Here is a 19,145-nt window from a genome sequence, read left to right as displayed (position 1 = left end):
CCTAACTTATTGAACTTTTGGTGAGCTATGAATATTGTGTAATTTAGCTGCAACTGATCCAGAATTACATGTGTTATCTCACTCTAAAGAAAGAAGAATAAATTTATCACACACTTATGCGTTTCTTTCTTGGAGAGTGCACCGATCACACGCCAGTAAACATACAGGAGGCTTAACGCAGCTTGCAGAATGCAAAGAGCTTGTTGGCTTTACCGTTTATGATAGGTATGTTACATGACACTTAACCATGACGAATCATAAATAGTTTATTATGTCATATATACATTACACATGCATTGTGAAAAGCAGATAGAAAGAATGTACATATCATAAACACGGATAAGTGGAACACGTGCTAAATTTCGGATTACACTCTATGAGTAACGAACAGATTCTAGAACTTTTAAAGGAGAGTGAGGCACCTAATTGCCAATATTGATAATAACATATGTTTAACCACGTCCTGTACTGAGCATCAAAAGTAACGCAATTATGGGGTATTTTCTGACAAGTGTTGAATAGGTGGCGTAAACATGAAAACATATTTTCATGAGATTTCATTTTTTTCGAAACTTGCGTTTATTTTGCTGTTCAGTATAAATGGCGGTGTGTGGTAACAGACGAAAAGCAGAAGACCAATGGCCTCGTGTGTTATGGGACCGATATAGTCACATCAAATAGAAATCAAATACCCTGAAAACACTGTTTAAAAAACCTGCTCATTCAGTCAAACCAATACTTATTCACTGACCATAGTGCTGTTGAAAGGACCTCAACATGCTCCGCTGCATGATGTGAATAGAGTGAAACCTTCTAATACCGGACGGTAGAACTTCAAGTCAAACAGTTCGCATGATCAGCAGAGCTGTAACGACCCTTTACAAGGATGTAGATTTTCCAACAAAAAGTGCCCAGAAAACACGAAATCCGGTTACGTTGGGTTTTTGGTTTAAACCTTTCGATAGATTACGATTTAATAGTGGCTGTGGTATCTTCACTTCCTCATAATAAGGCACAACAGGGTGAATTTCCTTCTTCCGCCATGAACTGCATTTCCGAATATTGTATTCAGTAACAAATATACATGTATTTAGCCATGTCATGACCAGGATATACACAAACCAAATCATGTTTTCTGAAACATAACATTAAACATAAATCTATAAATTAGAAAACCTGACATGGGAAAGTAGTATTTCATTCTTAATGGTCTGTCCACTGCGGTGTAAAGAGACCAGGTATTGTTTTTGTTGCTGTCCTGTTTCGTCACGTAACCTGAATCTCTTCCGTATCAGATGACCCTATTTTCCTCCTTTCGTGAAGTTTTCCTCCGAATTTAAACTGCCGTCTGTCATGACATCGCAATATAGCTGGATTGTTCGGATGCTGCGTGCGCAGATGCAGGAAGTGTTCCTCGGGGTCGTTAGTTGAGTGACCACATTCCTCACACACGTACAATTTAGTCCTGCGTTCATTGAAGGCAAACGTGAACGTCATCCCGTGAATCTTTTTCCCATGGGATTCAAGAGAGCACCTCTGCGTGAAGGCCTTCCCACAGATATCACACTTGTAGGGCCGCACACCTATAGAATTGAAACAATATATGTTGTATACAATATCTATGAAGTCAATACAGTTTTACTTTATGGTTATTTGACAGCAATATCTTGGTGGTGACAACCATGCCATATTTTCATACATTCATACCCATATAGGCAATTGAACACAGACTATCAGTATGAAGAGCGGGCGCTATACCACCCGGCTACCCTAAAACCCCGCTGTAGGACACCACGCTTATTGCTTGTAAGTGCAAACCGTTGTATAAGCTTACTTACTTTCTTTGCTTTTCGTCACAATTTCAATATTATAATAATACCCCGTGGCTTACAATTAATGGTCTTAGACAGGCAAACATCTGACTGAAAGAGTTATGTACTATTCTACCAGTATGAAAATATAAACAGCAAAGTCGAGCCCCCGTTCTACCTATTCCCCGGTGGTGTTTTGAGAAATCGTAAATCAGTTATAATTTTACATTTCCCTTATCACAGGATGGCTATGAATTCAACCATAACTTAGCTCCAAGAACCGTTTGACACCTTGTAACGATGTAGTAAAGACGAGATATACCTGGATGTTCATCCATTTTGCATGGATTCAGACATACTAGCAGGCCCGCACACTTCATGCACACATCAAACCGGTTTACGGTAATGTTGCTCATTGGAACGCAAAATTGTGTACCAGCGCGAGGACAAAATTCGCGCAAGTGGCTTTCCATGCAGAGTTTCCGTACATCACATTGGTTAGTATGGCATCCTGTTGTATGCGCAGTGGACTGTAGTGCGGAACATATTAAGATTCCTGTCCCAAATATGCAAATATGTATGCGAGGATCTGACGCTCACAATGTATGGCATGGCAGTGTACCCAAATTGAATTCGTCGTTGCTCATGATGTGGACAGTGGAGCTGCAACGCTGAAATCTGTGGCGCAAAACAACATTCGCTCACTCTGAAAATAAAACCATGACGTACCTGTATGAGTGCGCGTGTGTCGCTTGAGATCGAACGTGTCGTTGAAACCCTTTCCGCATACCGTGCAGAGGAATCGCTTGATCTCCTTGTGCGTTTTGAGGTGTTTCTGCAGCATTCGAGGGGTGTCCGTCTTGAACCCGCAAAGGCTACATGCGTGGCACGTATCTGACGTCATCAGGTAGTTTGGGGAAGTTTCTGTCGTGTGGGAGAAAATACATGCTATAATACACTCTGCCGGTTTTACGACTTGATATGACTAAAGATATTATAAATGATGCTGTTGAGGGTTGCCTAGTAGTTAAAGCGTCCGCTCGTCACGTCGAAGACCCCCAGTTCGATTTCCCACATGGATACAATGTCTGAGGTCCGTTTCTGGTCATATTGCTTGAATACTGCTAAAAGCGCCGTAAAACCATGGTCACTCATAAAAGAAGAGTAAAGAATGAATACGGGTGGAACAATGAATCGTGGATAAATGAACCAACAACGAATGGTTATACGATTATGATGTGATCGCACGGACATCCCCGTGGTATGAGCAGTGTTTAGGAGTGTATTCAGCAATGTAACCTGTTGAGAACATTTGCGTTTCAGAATCCTTTTAGTAAAGTAAACAGCATAATCCACTACAATTTATTGAAATGCCTAATATCTGCATCATTTTGCCGGCGGGCATCCAGTTCCAAAGTGGCCTGCCGTGCTAAACTGAAATACCTTTCAAATGGAGTTAAAATAGACACATTCACTCACTCACTCACTCACTCGCTCGTTCACTCGCCCAATGAGAAGTTCAATCACTCGCTGTAATGTACTCACGAATGGGATGAACATCTGGGTGAATAGCACCTGGCTTCTCGTTGGTCAACAATGGATTCTTGATTCCAAAGCCATTGTTGATGACTTCTACTTTTATTCCTGCTGGCTGGAATGGATAAGATTAACTTATTTAATCAACATCTCTTTCTTCATCAATATGGGTTTTCAAGGTGGTTTGTTCACCACAATTTCTATATTCAGATACACTTCCACTGAAATAACTTTTCGTTTCAGTTCACTGAAAATGAACACAGGACATTCAGATTCCGGCACTGTGGTTTCACAAAATAATGATTCCAACATAATCATTCTTACCTTTGGATAGGGTGTAACACGTTCTCTGACAGGAAAGCGAGGGACTGGCGCTTGTAACAAGGGCTGTGATTGGTCAGCTTGTCTAGTCATCAGGTCAAGAGGTCCGATGTGAGAAGACGGGTGCACGGGTATTGCCGCACTGTTGAAGGAGGAGGGTTCCTCCGCCATTACTGACGAAGAAGGTGACGGTATTTCCGCAGGGGAGAGAACTCCGAGAGGCGATGGTGTTTTTCCGGTATAAGGAGACATCCATGCATTAGGCGAAGAGTTGATAGGGGGTGGGGTCGGTAGCCAATTTGGAGGAGGTGAATGAACGTGCATAAAGGAAGCTGGATGCGCATGCATGACATGGTTCCACAGAACAGGCGGGCTGAGGGCTGGGAGACGTGGGAAATGAGGAAAAGAGCTGTAATCATTTTGCTCACGTCTAGAAGGGATATGTTCTATGGGAGGACGACTGAAGGCTGTGCCAAAATGTGGATGGTTCAGTCTTGGTGGAAACTGGAAGATATTAGATGTAATGGTGTCTGGTCTTGCAGGGGAGGTAACCTCAGCATAATTGTGCGCTTTCTTCACAGGTACAGTCAGACCCTTTCCTGTTTTTGTGTCATCTGAAATGAGATAAACAAGCTATGAAAGGAGCTTTTTAAACTTAAATGCATGCATGATTATGTATTCAGCGTTTTCACCTTTGTGATGTTAATCCTTTTGATGAGAGTCTGCGCTTTATAATAAATGCCCCTCTTGCTCCCTGTATGGCATAGTGTTACCCACTTACGGCATATACAGAGGGAAGACGCTTAGGTTAGGGCAAATTAACGCCAACAAAGCATTTTGTTTCATCTGGATACCACGGTGCCCATGAATGTAACCCGTACCATGCTTTAGGTGAGGACATTGTTACAGACAAAGCCGGATTAAGATGGATTTCTTGTGCATGTTCCAAGCAACACAAACATACCGCTGCTCTTTTTAATAGATATATTATGTCTTTCACACACATGCGATGTCATGTCTTTTGTTGACACAAGATCACAGCGCATAAAGGTCTTTGACTGAAGATTTGTGTGGTGCAACAATTTTATGGGACGAGATCCCTCATCTTCTGTGTAATTGTGTTACGTTGGAGGGCTTTATACCTGATACTGCTTTAAAGTAAGCGTTTACACCCTGGCATCTTAACACAAAGTCTGTCTCACAGTCCCTGAGTCACATTACTTTCCCTACTACCAAGCCTTATCTGCAATGCTAAAGCGCTAAATGAAGGAAGGGTAAATTTCCCTGTTCAGAAGAGCACTCTGGTAACAGACCATGGAGATGGGACAGGGTTTAACACAAGGGCCAATAAAATCTGTCACAGCCCCTGATCAACAAGATTTTCCCTATATATATACAATATTGTTGCCCCAGCGCTCTACGGCGTTAACGCGTTGACTTTAGGGGCTGTTGAATCAAGATGATTCTTCTTGCTGCGGTACATGCATTATCATAGTGTGGATCTGCTGTGAACAAAATGTTAAGGAAACAGCGTTCTTAATATATGGGAGCTGGAATATATAAATCCATATACAAATCGTGTGTTTCATCTGGAGTGAGTGAGTGAATTTACTTTCCCACAGCATCTAACGGTATATCAATTATGGCAGAGTAAAGGGGAGGAAATCCCCAAACACTAAATGAAGGTGAAACTGCGAGTACGGGTATGGCTCGGACAAATCCAAATAATTCCTATTGACTGACACAGGTGACACACATCACTATATCAAGGGGCGGATACAGCTTTGGTGTTAGAAAAGGGTGGTTGCACAATTCACTTTCACCCGTTTTCATGGGCGTTTCAATCATAACTTCAGGTTCGCACCTCTACGTAGCCCCCCTCCCCCCCCCCTCTCTCTCACACACACACACACACATACACACACTCACTCATTCACACACACACAAACTCACTCACACACACAGAGACAGACACGCACACACGCACACACGCACACACGCACACACACACTCACACACTCACATACACACCCAAACACACACTCACACTGAATCCGTCTATGATATCCTAATTGCGTAGATCGATGCTCATGCTGTTGATCGCTGAATTGTCTACTACAGACTCGATTATTCTAGTCCAGACTTGATTATTCTAGTCCAGACTCGATTATTCTAGTCCAGACTCGATTATTCTAGTCCAGATTCGATTATTCTAGTCCAGACTCGATTATTCTAGTCCAGACTCGATTATCCTAGTCCAGACTCGATTATTCTAATCCAGACTCGATTATTCTACTCCAGACTCGATTATTCACAGACATGTCATATAGCTAGAATATTGCTGAACGCCCGTTAAACAAACACAATTTGGGGAATGTTATAAATTCAGTTAACTACATATCATCCCGTCTGATAGTTACAACCAGACAACACAAGGAACGCTTTCTAATGTAGACAGTATTCGACTCAACCACAGCTGTGCGTCAGCGTTAAGAACGCCGGCTTCAGGTTGAAAAACAGCCTTAATCGTAAGTCAGGTAAATCTTTTTGAAAAACGTAATAAAGACGCTCGTCACATTATGATTTTGTAATTCCCACAACAATAGTGTGGTGGATGACACATTTGTGCGTTATATCGTCGGTTAGTATAGCCTTACGTCTCAGTGACACATTAATCCCGCACCCGTACGATTTACATATACGTTTTTGTGGGCTCAGTGATCTCACCTTGTTTTCTTGAATGGCGAGAGATTAATTTTTCGCCAACACATTACACACATATTTTAAATGGTGTGGAGTGTCCATCGTGGAAACAGATACGAATACTATTCATTCTACTGCTTAAATGACACAATGGTAGGATCTGCTATATATTATATTCCTTTGACATTTCAACAATTAAAACCCATTTATCATACAGTTTTATGCAGTATTAACATGTGTACTGACGATAGGAAGGTTTGAGCTCGACCTCTTTAATGGTCATTGGGAGACACAGCATACGGTTTTGTATCAATCAAATACTTGGTACAAGTAGTGCTATACGCATTTGTCGACTTCAAGAGAGCTAACACTTACTGTGATGGTGGTAATATTAAGAAGTGAAAACAGTACTACTATATACACTACAGCGACTATATCCGCGTCATCTACTCGTGATGCCGTCACAGCTGTAAAATCGATTCTACGTTTGGCAAGGGTACCGGTTGTGTCAGATAGCGGGGATATCATATGTTTTCTTAACCATGAGCGTATCATCACAAACACACGCCAGGGCAAGTCAGTTATTCACTTGTGAATGTTACAAACTCAAACAAACCCCACTACAGAACCCTTTATTGCAATGTCCCTTCATAGCAACTCACGTACAAACCAGGACGCATGCGTACTCGCGCCTTTACATTAACAGGAAAAACTATATTATATTTCCCTATTCATCGTGATAGAGCGAACTATATGTTTTAAACCAATGAAGAATTCATCCCCAAACGATACCTTTATGATGAGTATGAAAGATGTCATGTGAATACAATAGTAGTGCATCTTTGGTGAATAATACGTATACTAATAGGAGTATACTAATATGTGTGGGTAATGTATAAGCATTTCCATATGACGCTGAAGTGCCAGAATAGAAGCTGAAGTTACTTTCTTTTATTATTCGCCAAATTATTAATCATTTTCGAAACAGATCCCGAGCTCTAAACAACATCACGTGGCAGAGTGACATGGCCGTGAGTAATATTTAAACATCTATTGAGAAAGAAGGAACCATTAATCTGTATTTTGTAAAATCATTCCTCCATCATATGACGTCCGAAAGTTTCACACATGAGAAGTATAATCATTGTGAGAGTATGTCACAGTACATGCGTAGCACTTTATGTCAGACCTGTTTTTGATACTGTATGATCCAAAAGTCTTTTTACGACATTTTCGTCATCGTTTACGACTTGAATACATTGCCACATTTACTCTGAGTTATGTTAGAGCCGTAACGATATGTACTACTTTCAAAGAAGAAGAATCCCCATTTCAAAGTGCATGCTGCTGCAATGGTCTGTTAAATTCATGTTTTCTTTCGCAGTGATGCGCAAGATGGTGTAGCAGCTTACTTTTGTTACTTCAAACGGACCAGTCACATAATAAAATTCTCAAAATATTATTTGTGGAATTATTCATGTTTTTGTCAAAAGAACAGTGTTAGGAAACACATTTAAAAACCCTTAAGCCCTACCCGACCAATAATAAAATTTTAAAAAAATATTATTTTTCCTTCGGCAAAGACCACGTTGCATGAAGAATAAAGACGAGGAGTGACTTCTACGCAAGTGAAAATTACAAAGAAGTTGTACAAAACTCCATGCGTGAACTGGAAACAGCAAACACGTTAAGTGTTTATCCTGTTTATTAATAATTAATTTCTCCAGATGAGTTGCGTGGAGGAGTGTGAAAATGCTGTGACGAAGGTGGGAGGTGGGAGGGTGATGAGCAGCTCAGAGTCCGCCCTCTGCATAGGGATGAAGTTTATTTAGCACCGGTGAGGGTGCTCAGCCCCCTGGCTATGTGATCAATATGTATTCCAATTCAAAAAGTCATAATTTCTCGTTTGAATTATTAAACCCATGTGTGTGAGCACACTCACACGGGGTATATGACTGCTTAAAGAAATACTGACGTACATAATCAAACAATACTTACAGGTGAGGTCACTGAAAGTAGACAGAGGGAATGAGAAATAATTCGTTTTAACCATTATCATCACCGGATATCAGAACGGAATAAAATCTTGCATCTGTTTAAAATCTAATCCCCAAACTGCCTAAACCTGAATGAATAAAAACTTAATAAAAAATTAATAAATTCTTTATAGTGAAAGCATACACTTTAAGCTAAAAATGTAAATCATCGCTGTTTTTGTTTTGTTTTGTTTTTCGCTCCTAATTTCTAACTTTTTAAATCAGTCGAACATTTTAAGTAGCGTTCGTTTCGAAAGTGTTGTCACAGAATGTGAATAATTTAATTTTATGCTTCGTTTAAAACGTGTTACATTTTCACGTGGCATATGTCGAGGTCTGTAACCTCCAGTCTGTTATCAAATATTCATGCACATCTATTGATGATTTGCAAACTTCATCCGCAAGAGGTCGTGATTGAGAATGTTATGATACAGGCGTTCATTTGTAAATAATTAAATAAGCTTGGAAGTTAGAATTTGAGCGATCAGCTTACTGACCCAAACGTACGTTGGCTGACCTTTGTTGCTTGCCAGATGTACGCTATATCTGCCGAGATGGCCAGGGGTCACTTTTCATCTTGTCAGACCTCAGTAATAAGAGTTATTGTTTAACTCGATGTACTATAATAGCTATTTCCACACCATCTGTCTCTATTTGTGAAACCTCTTGAAAAGAATATACTTCAAATTATCTCTTTGTCTGTTGTGTACAGGACGTATGACGCGGAGTGGTTTCTGAAACTTCACCAAAAAATGAGAATGTTTCAGATGTTCCATACAGAGACATGGAATATCTGTTGATATGCTTTTCATAACAGGGACTTTCTTAAAGAGTAATTCTGCGTCCCCAAACTAATAATGTCACTATTGTGTAATTGTTTCTTCTTTGAAAATAGACATATGTAAATACATGAATTCGGATTTGTGAGATACACATTGACAGATGGATGGTTGTATTGACGTTTGGATAATGGTTGGTATGGATGGATGAGTGCATGGGTGGGTGGATAGATGGATGGATTGGTGGATGGGTGGATGGATGGGTGAGTGGATGTAATAGATAGATGATAGTCGGTATGGATGGATAGATGGTTAAGTTGGTGAGTGGATGTAATGGATAGATGATAGTCGGTATGAATGTATGGATGGGTAAGTGGGTGAGTGGATGGGTGAGTAGGTGAATGATGGATCGATAGATGATGGTTGATATGGATGGATGGATATATAGGTAAATGGGTGGGAGTGGGATTGGATTGATTGTTGGGATTTTTGTGGGCGATTATTAAAGGCATTTCATTTACATTAGAATTAACAAAGAAATGACATGCATGGTAAATAACCTGCGATCATGCCCAGAAGGACCTCATGAATGACGTCCACATAACATGACAACTACATGGGTGACATTACCGGGCATTTGTTGGAATACATCGATGGGCCTAACCAGCCCCGACAGACACCTAATCCCTGCGTTAACCACCCATTCTATCCACCTTTTTGATCCTGAAATAGATCTGAACACAGGTCACAAAGCCAGATGTATCTACCCAGCGCCTGCCAATCATACGCTTGAGGCATTGAACCCAAAACGTGTGTCGAAGCAGAATGCCACCTGATAGTCCAAGGTTGTCCCCCTTGACGGAGATAACAGGTTTCCCGTTGCCGTCACTGTCTCAGACGTAACAGTAGACGTTTGATATGGAATACGCCCTCTCGTTTCACGGCTATAAGCAGTAGGGAGTGTGTGTTAGTTGCCAATGGCACAACTCTCGAATGAAACTGTAGCATTTACACGAATGTGTCCAGACTTAAGATTTGTCCACAGCTGAACAAGACGTTCACATTTTGAATGGATTTTTGTTTGTTGTTTAACGTTTAATATCCCAACTTCATGGCGCGGGCCTGAAAATAACGGGTCTGGACCAGACAGTCCGATGATCTAAGTAATTTGGATGACATTTGTCAACGAAGTCAGCGAGACCACCCGATACAGGTAAAACCCCTAAAGAACACCCTTCTTTTGTAGATTGACATTACATTATGAAACTGTATCACTTGTCCCCATAATAGATAGGGAATAACAGTGAGTATTAGTTAGCACTATTCCAGCAATATTACGGCGGGGGACAATATTAATGTGCTTCATACATTGTACCCATGTGGGGAATCGAACACGGGTCTTCTTCACGACGAGCGAACGCTTTAACCACTCGGCTACCCCTCAAGGAATAACAGATTTATTTACTTTATGTCCACGGTTACCAAACTGGGCAAATATGTTATGCATTATATCATAAAACTTCTCACTCACTGTTATCGTACTTCCTTGGGCGGACCCCTGATAAATAATGGTTGCAGTTTCTAACCATGTTAACAAACAACATGAATATATTTTCAAGTGATGAAATATCAAAGTAAATTACATGTTGTGCTAAAGAGCAAGGGTGGGGTGATAGTGACAGAACTATAACTATTCGTAATCTCTTCGTCATCACATTAGTACAACCGACTATCATTTTTCGTATTCGGCGGAATTAAAGGATGAAATGGTCGCTTCCCTGCAACCACTGCATACAACACAATGTGAAGATTGTTCAGATGAATGACAGCAAGTTAATCAGATGTCAGACCAGTGTTTATTGTCATAGCAGCACGGAAACACACATAAAATTATAAAGGAATGTTGAACCTGTTAACTCTTGTATTTGTTAAAGAACTGTTGCTGCTTGGATGATTCAGCCAAACCCTTACCTGTGGTGACATGACAGTGTAGTTAAAGGCTGTACTGTTGGGTGTTACAGAAATGAAATCTGTTGTCTGATGTTGACAGGCGGATGTTAAATACTTGGCTGTGTGCTGTCTGATGTTGAATGCCACATGTTAAATACTTGCATATATGTTGTCTGATGTTGAGTGCTAGATGTTAAATACTTGTCAATGATATCTGCTGTCCGCGCATGTGTTAAAAACGTGTCTATCTGTTATCTAATGTTGGGAGTTGCTAGTCAGATCATTAGATCTTGTGTCGCTGATGTTGAAACCGACTGTAATATATCATGGGTCTTAAGGCGATAGTTTTTATACTCTGAAAGGTATGGTCAAGTGTCACCTCTCGGGCCATGTCCCACCTATCACTGACCACATGGGAAAACAAATCCAAAAACCCTGTTCAAATTTCATTGCACGTCTTACACATGGAAATAGATACTGCGGGAACACACCTATCCCTAAATGCTAGCAGGTACACACTAGAAGCTGAAACCTTTTGTGGAAAATAATGATTAAAGACTATAAGTTCTACTGGGTGACAAACCAATGGATGAGTGTAAGCTCTGCTGAGTGACAAACCAATGGATGAGTGTATGTTCTACTGGGTGACAAACCAATAGATGAGTGTATGTTCTACTGGGTGACAAACCAATAGATGAGTGTATGTTCTACTGGGTGACAAACCAATAGATGAGTGTATGTTCTACTGGGTGACAAACCAATAGATGAGTGTATGTTCTACTGGGTGACAAACCAATAGATGAGTGTATGTTCTACTGGGTCACAAACCAATAGATGAGTGTATGTTCTACTGGGTCACAAACCAATAGATGAGTGTATGTTCTACTGGGTGACAAACCAATAGATGAGTGTATGTTCTACTGGGTGACAAACCAATAGATGAGTGTATGTTCTACTGGGTGACAAACCAATAGATGAGTGTATGTTCTACTGGGTCACAAACCAGTGGATGAGTGTATGTTCTACTGGGTGACAAACCAGTGGATGAGTGTATGTTCTACTGGGTGACAAACCAGTGGATGAGTGTATGTTCTACTGGGTCACAAACCAATAGATGAGTGAGCTGATAGTGACTGAAAAGAGCCCACCTAATTTGATATTTGTGACCATTTTGCCAAACATTAAGAGATCGAACGTATTTTTTCAACATGTTCAGTACATTGAAGCAGAAGTTTCGTATGTTTCTTTTTCGTTTTAATATACGTATTTTGAATACTTGTTGCGTGTCTTTTACTGAGATGTAAGTACATGTACTATAAACAGAAACATTTCCATAACTTTCCACTTGTTATTAAGATACGATGTTGTCTTTAATCCGTTTTCGCCTTCCAATCATGACAATCTGTATATGCAGTTGGTACGTGAAACGGAAAATAAATTGACGCTGTGAGTGAGTGAGTGTAGTTTCACACCGCTTTTAGCAATATTCCTGCAGTATTACGTCTGGAGATACCAGAAATGAGCTTCACACTTTGTTCCAGTGTGGAGAATCAAACCCAGGTCTTCGGCGTGACAAACGGACGTTTAACCATTACACTACCCGACCGACCGACTGACGCTGGGAAAACATTTCATATACAGATTCGTAAGAAAAGATTCACATACCGCTAATAATTTCATTACAAAACAAAATGTGTTTTTTACGTATTCTGTGGAGATAAAAATACCGAAATACCTTTAATGACAATAATAAAACTATAAAACATACACAAGAATAAAAAGCAACGTTTCTTCAAACGAGCTCCTAAGCCTTTGTTTCCAAATGGGTCGTTTAAATCTCCATCACTTCCATATGGAGTATCGCAAAAACACATCATACAAACGTTGCATTGTTCCCGAACATTCATCCGCAACAAGTGTTCTATATCTTTTCTCGGCCTCAAAACCCAGCCCATTTGGCCTCCGTGAATCGGAATTCGAGAAAAGTATCCCACCCGTGGTTATGCTCTTAATTTGTTCAACCATTTTCGTGGACGCTGGAAGGAAAACCGTTCTGTGTCGAACTCCAGGGTAGCTTATAATGAGGCATTTTTTCTATCCCGTATAATGGTTTCCACGAGTTGCACAGCCAGAGAAGGATGGGTGACTGGCAACCGTTAGGTGCAGTTGGTTCGTGTATCGCCACCTGCTGACTTAAACCGACAAGTGAAATTACATCGCTTTTTCTCCACCTATGGGCTGCTGTCTGAAGAGAATGCCCCATCTGAATGTTTTTGTGCTGCAATAATGGAAATGTATGGGGGGTAACTTCCCAGGGTCATTGAAGGACTGCCTGTGAATTTTATCGAGATATTTATCAAATTCATTACAGTCACTGTGGTAGCACGCTTAGAAAAAATATACACGAACAAAGATTGTTTTGTGTACATGTTCCATGTTAGAAGGGTGTTTTTTCCGGTAACATACGTCAATTTTCTTTCGTCCAATTTGATGGGAATTAAAGATAACGTTTTTGATGAACTCCGTGTTAAATGAAAATATGTAGTAGCTAGGCACTTCGGTGTTTTGGAAACATTTTTGGAAATGTTTTGTTAGTTAAATAAACCCACGAAGGTGAGCAAAATCGACTTATGGAATACGTTTGGTTCTTTAAGATAACATTTTTGAGAGGTTCATGTAATATGTTTGGCCAAGAAACACCATAGTGCGATGAGTCATAATGCAGTGGAATTAAGGCGTAAGTAGAGACACTATGATTTGTATAAGATGGTATGTGATTGGCGATGTGGACGAACCACGTGATTAAACATGGTTCAAAGAGGAGAACCAACGAAAATATACGAAACATGACTTCCAAAGAAACTGACAAAAATTTTAGATAACGTTTTATTCCAAGTTCAGGATCGCAGGAACAGTATGAAAGGGAATGTACTGAAACGGAGACGATAGAAATCCACAATTTCAATTTAGAATATGCGGTTCAAATCATAAGGACATGTTTCCTTATATATACCTTTGACATAATCATGTGAATGTACAAAAGGACGCCCTATGTGTGGCTTTTGAGGAAACCAATGTTTGCACATGACTGTGCCTGAATGGGCCGCACGAAGTTTTACCACTCCTTTTCATCTTCGAATAGTAACGTATGTGAAAGAAAGTTTGTTTTGATGACTGAGAATATAAAACTCCCTCCGCTACATCAGACCTAGTCTTTTATCTTTACTCTTTATCCAGAATAGACAACGGTATGTTAGGGTGCGAGAAACCAGACAGGCAAGGGAGTAAAACACCACCTTGCCTACCCCTGTTACTGGTTCCACGAGTGAAACTGTGTTCAGCGCTGTTCATCCGCTGTGGTACAGTGAGTCTTACCTGATCTAGACTCATCAATTATACTGGCAATCACTGAGTGTCTGTATCTCGACATGTTTTAATGTCTTGATGAGACACCCTTAACTGTCATATATGAACTGCTAGTGTGTGCACACTGGAGGATGAAAATAACATTTTGCCATTTTAATGCGTGTAGTAATGCACGATTTATGCTATGCTCATATTAAGGATGTCTTGATTGTGGGTCACCTGATGAAGATCTTAGTTACGTTAACACACGTGCATTGCGATGCTGATAGAGACTGGGACAGATATATACATATATATATATATATGCATATGTGTGTGTGTGTGTGTGTGTGTGTGTGTGTGTGTGTGTGTGTGTGTACGGTTAGAGGAGGAATGAAGGAAAGGGTCATCGGGTGACAGAGGAATGATTTGTGGCAAGTTTTGGGGAGTTGGTTATTGATCAGGGCAAGGATGAATGATCTGTTTGGTGGAGGGATGATTGACAGATTTAGTATTGTGATGGATAGATGGTGGAGAGATTGGGAGGCTTGGTTGTATGTATGATACGTGAATTGATTTTAGCCCTTTTGGGTGGTGGATGGAGGGGGGTGAATGTTTCTGTGGTCGGCTGCATGGTTTCTAGCCATGTGTTATGTAATGCATCGATTGATTCATTATATCGCAAAACGGTATATTCATTCAAGTGTAAACATGTATTTGACGTTGAAGAAGGTTTCTAGATAACAAGCTAAACACTTGACAAAAACTTAAAGCGTCCTTCATGCATGCATAGGATTAAACGTAGCTAATAATTATTGTATATGGATGATATCATACACAGAGATGAAATTGAAATTGCTATTCTCCCTTCCAAATAAAGCAGCCTAACAACTTCACAACTTGTTGTATATGAAACACACATACTACTGTCTTCACATACTACATTGCGAGCAAGATCATCAGACCACACAAGAGAAATATATATGATTACGCTTAAATCTAAAATTGATATATGCCAAATTTTAACTTCGGATGTATTTATTGATTGAAGGACACTGACAATAACGGTAACAAACGAACGGACTTAGTCATAATGACTAGTATATCATCACGGATAATGTATTATATCTTTCTGAGAATGATCACTACAGTTCCCAACAAATGGGATATAAGATGTATTCTAGATTTTATTTCTATTGACAAATACTCTCAGTACTGGGGATCTTGAAAAGCGTTAAAAATATATCATCTTTTATGTTGTCTTCAATAACTTTCACGGCTCGATAAAGTTAAAGTTTGCATATAATATATCAACACTTTCGTTCAAACACATGATAGATGCTAGGACTATACTGCTCTCTCTCCAGTTTAATAAGTATTTACACAGCACATGAAAAGAATTCGCTGTTGAACATCTCAACATAATAGTCCAGCGTCCCCGTGCAAATGCAACTAGTTTTAAGATGAATATAATATTTACTCAGTATCCCCAGATAAATTAGTTGTTGCATTCTCGCGTATTCCCTTGCCAGCATCTCACGCCCTCTAGCTACACCTCTGTTTCGGAAGATGCTATGAGATGTTATCGTTATCACGCCCTCTTACCTTCACAGTCTGATACTGTTCTCTTTTCTGGCGTCGGTGGGGGTGTGGTCCAAGGGGTTGAGGTGTCCGCATCCCCTGGGGTAATAGTGGGCGTGGCAAAATCTTTCCATGTCCGTGTTTGAACGCAGGATTTTTTCCGAACCAAAAATGATTTCGGCATTTTCCTTTTAACACTTCAGAAAAAAATCCGCTTTAAATGTTCAGTAAAAATATTTTTCACGACGATGATAGAGGGCTTTTTTTTCAAATCATCACACAGGTATATCCAATATTGTTCTTCAATTAAACAGCGAACTTTTTGTCACAATAATGCATAAACATCCATGTAAAGTTGTAAGTTTCTCTGAGTCACTTCAGTCCACAGAAAGCTCCTGAGGGTGCGCACGGAACACAGGGAGCGCTCTAAGAGGCGAGGTGAAGGTGCGTCGCCTTGTCTCATCCACCCGCTATAGATAACGTTCAGCTCTCCACATCTGTAAGCGACGTTATGGTCTCTCGATTTTCAGCGCATCCTCTACCCGCTACACCCGCTTCGGCTCAGTGACCCTTAACCATCAGGAGTAAAAGTAGTTCTCCATCTATTGACATGCTTAACGGTTGGTGGCGTTGGCGCGATGGTGAAAATACCTCACAACTTACAACGAAATGATTGTTATAAAAGCGAATATCTCTTTCTGTTTTTGAAAACTTTAATGCACAAGTCATTATCTGATGGAAGAACAATTTAAAGTATTTTGTGATGCCAAGTATTGTGATGCTGTTGATTCGTTGAGGTCATATGGCGCACACACCATATCACTTATATCACCTCGCGAAAATTTTAACGGTCTATCGGTATTCATTGATAGTAGAAAGATAGACCATTACAGTCAGATGACTTGGTGGAGGGAGCATGTATATAGTGGACCTGTTTGTTTATTGACCTGTAGATAACGTCAGTATCACATCCAAGTCTTTGAAGTTGCTCATTTTGTAGATGGTCGCTGCTGCGGCCCATTACGTCCAGTGATTGGGATCCGCGGAATGATACGATATTAATAGCTTGCATCTCTCCACGCCGGGGAGGCACAGGTTTTACGGGTAAAGGAGATACTGGGTGGATGGGGCATCGGATACCCAGAGTTAATTTTCCGAGCAAGTTACAGTTTTGAGTGATTCTGTATTTCGATACAACCTATTTGTCACTTGTGAGCACGTGGTATACTTCAGTCTGGTTAAGCATCGATAAGGTGTTTTCTGAGTTTCCGAGCAAGGAAAGCGCGATTCGTTTTCTTTGAGTAATTCTGTATTTCGACACGACCTATTTGTTATTTGTTGTGAGCGCGTGGTATAGTCAGTTTGGTTAAGTATTCACAGTTTTCCAAGAATGGCTAGCGCTACACTTTAGAGTGGTGCTGTATTTCGATACTACCTGTTTGTCACTTTTTGTTAAGGCGTGGTATATTTTAACTTGATTTACAGTTGCCTGTTTCCCAAGTTTACAAGCAAAGCTTCACTTATGTGTAATTCTGTAATTTCAATACTACCCGATTGTCACTTCTAGTATAGTACAGTGGAAGCCCTCTAAAATGGCATACATTGGGACCGGCAAAATGTGCCGGAAAAACGAGCATGCCGGTTTAGCGAACTTTTCCCTTTTCAACTTCAGAATGATATTCCGTGTGCCGTAAAATACAACTGAACAACGTGTTGATAGCCATCATATTCTCTAGTCATCAATAAACATAACATTAAAACATATAACACAAATTCTAGTGCCTATATTGAGAGCATGCCGGATTGGAGGGATGTCGGTTTCGAGGTCTTACACTGTATTCGCTTTTTTCCGATGAAGAGTGACCCAATACTATTTGCATATATTTCGATACCACATGAATGTTATTTGTAGGTAACACGTGGTATATGTCAAACTGGTGTAGTGTTCGTTTCGGAACTAATTTCAACTAAATTTGTTAAATAATCAATCGTACGCGTGTGTTCTCGTTCAGATTTGTGTGCTATGGGGAATTCCAGACTTTTAAATCATATGGACACATTAGCAGTGTAGGCTCTGTAATCAATATAAGAATATCGTACTTGCCATGGACACATCTCATGACAATATGTGTCTTGTGTTAAATGGGTATTCGGTCTTTGCACATATATATGTGGTATTTATACCTAGTTATAGACTATACATACAGTCACATTTTTCTTAAAGAAAATTCTTCATACACCAAAACAGATAGATAGAAACATAGCTTATATTGACCAACCTGTATACGTCCACGTGTCAAGTTCTTTCATATCTCATCATCCACCGACAATTAAACTAAGTTTGAAAAGTTAATTTTACTAAGTGAAATAACTAATTAAGGATCTGTTATATTTTAGGAATGTTTTTAGAAGATACGACTGAGAGGATTATTATATAAAATTATCCGAAAAATATTCTACCCTTTGTTTGTTCCGTATGTTGATGCTGTAATGTTGGTGTCACAAGACATGAGCTGTTCATGCTTTTGTCATAACCTGCATTTTATTCCCGTCATTCTGAGTCCAGAAATGCATTCAGTCAGCCAGCGCCTCATTGTCCACATACACACATGTGTTGTTATACAACTTTCTCGTAACTGATAAAAAATACGAATTTGACGTATTTGCACAAGGGGCTGCGTTAGGTATTTGCATAACACAAATGACACACTGTTAATTCCCTTGTGTATCAATGGGCGGTGGAGTAGCCTTGTGTTTAGAGCGTTCGAAACCCACATGGGTACATTGTGTGAAACCCATCTCTGGTGTCCCCCGCCGTGATGTTGCTGTTATGTTGCTGTTATGTTGCTGTAAAACGATGTGTCTTCATTCATGAATCAAGGATATAATGCGAGATGAGTCTTTTTGTTTTCATTCATTGTTTCAGTGTCATTTTCTTTCACTTGCTTGCGATTTGATGATGATGATGATGATGATGATGATGACGATGATGATGATGATGATGACGACGATGATGATGATGGTGGTGATGATGGTGGTGGTGACAGAACATGGAAAATACAACTATTGAGGCACCGCATATT

At 40.0% G+C, this 19,145-nt stretch overlaps 1 protein-coding gene across 1 annotated transcript; it reads right to left on the bottom strand.

Annotated features, from left to right (window-relative positions):
* Nucleotides 1-253: 253 nt before the first annotated feature.
* Nucleotides 254-16,573, bottom strand: LOC137274357 (uncharacterized). Its single transcript, XM_067807510.1, has 5 exons — nucleotides 16,087-16,573; nucleotides 3,672-4,282; nucleotides 3,357-3,462; nucleotides 2,541-2,735; nucleotides 254-1,583 (listed from the first exon to the last, which is right to left on the bottom strand). Exons 1-5 carry the CDS (start codon nucleotides 16,244-16,246, stop codon nucleotides 1,267-1,269), a joined length of 1,389 nt encoding a protein of 462 aa, XP_067663611.1. The 5' UTR covers nucleotides 16,247-16,573; the 3' UTR covers nucleotides 254-1,266.
* Between the last annotated feature and the right edge of the window lie 2,572 nt (nucleotides 16,574-19,145).

The sequence above is a fragment of the Haliotis asinina genome, chromosome 2, assembly GCF_037392515.1.
Source record: "Haliotis asinina isolate JCU_RB_2024 chromosome 2, JCU_Hal_asi_v2, whole genome shotgun sequence".
NCBI lineage: Eukaryota > Metazoa > Mollusca > Gastropoda > Lepetellida > Haliotidae > Haliotis > Haliotis asinina.
The sequence above is the reverse complement of the archived record's forward strand: the minus strand, read 5'-3'. Positions and strand labels throughout refer to the sequence as shown.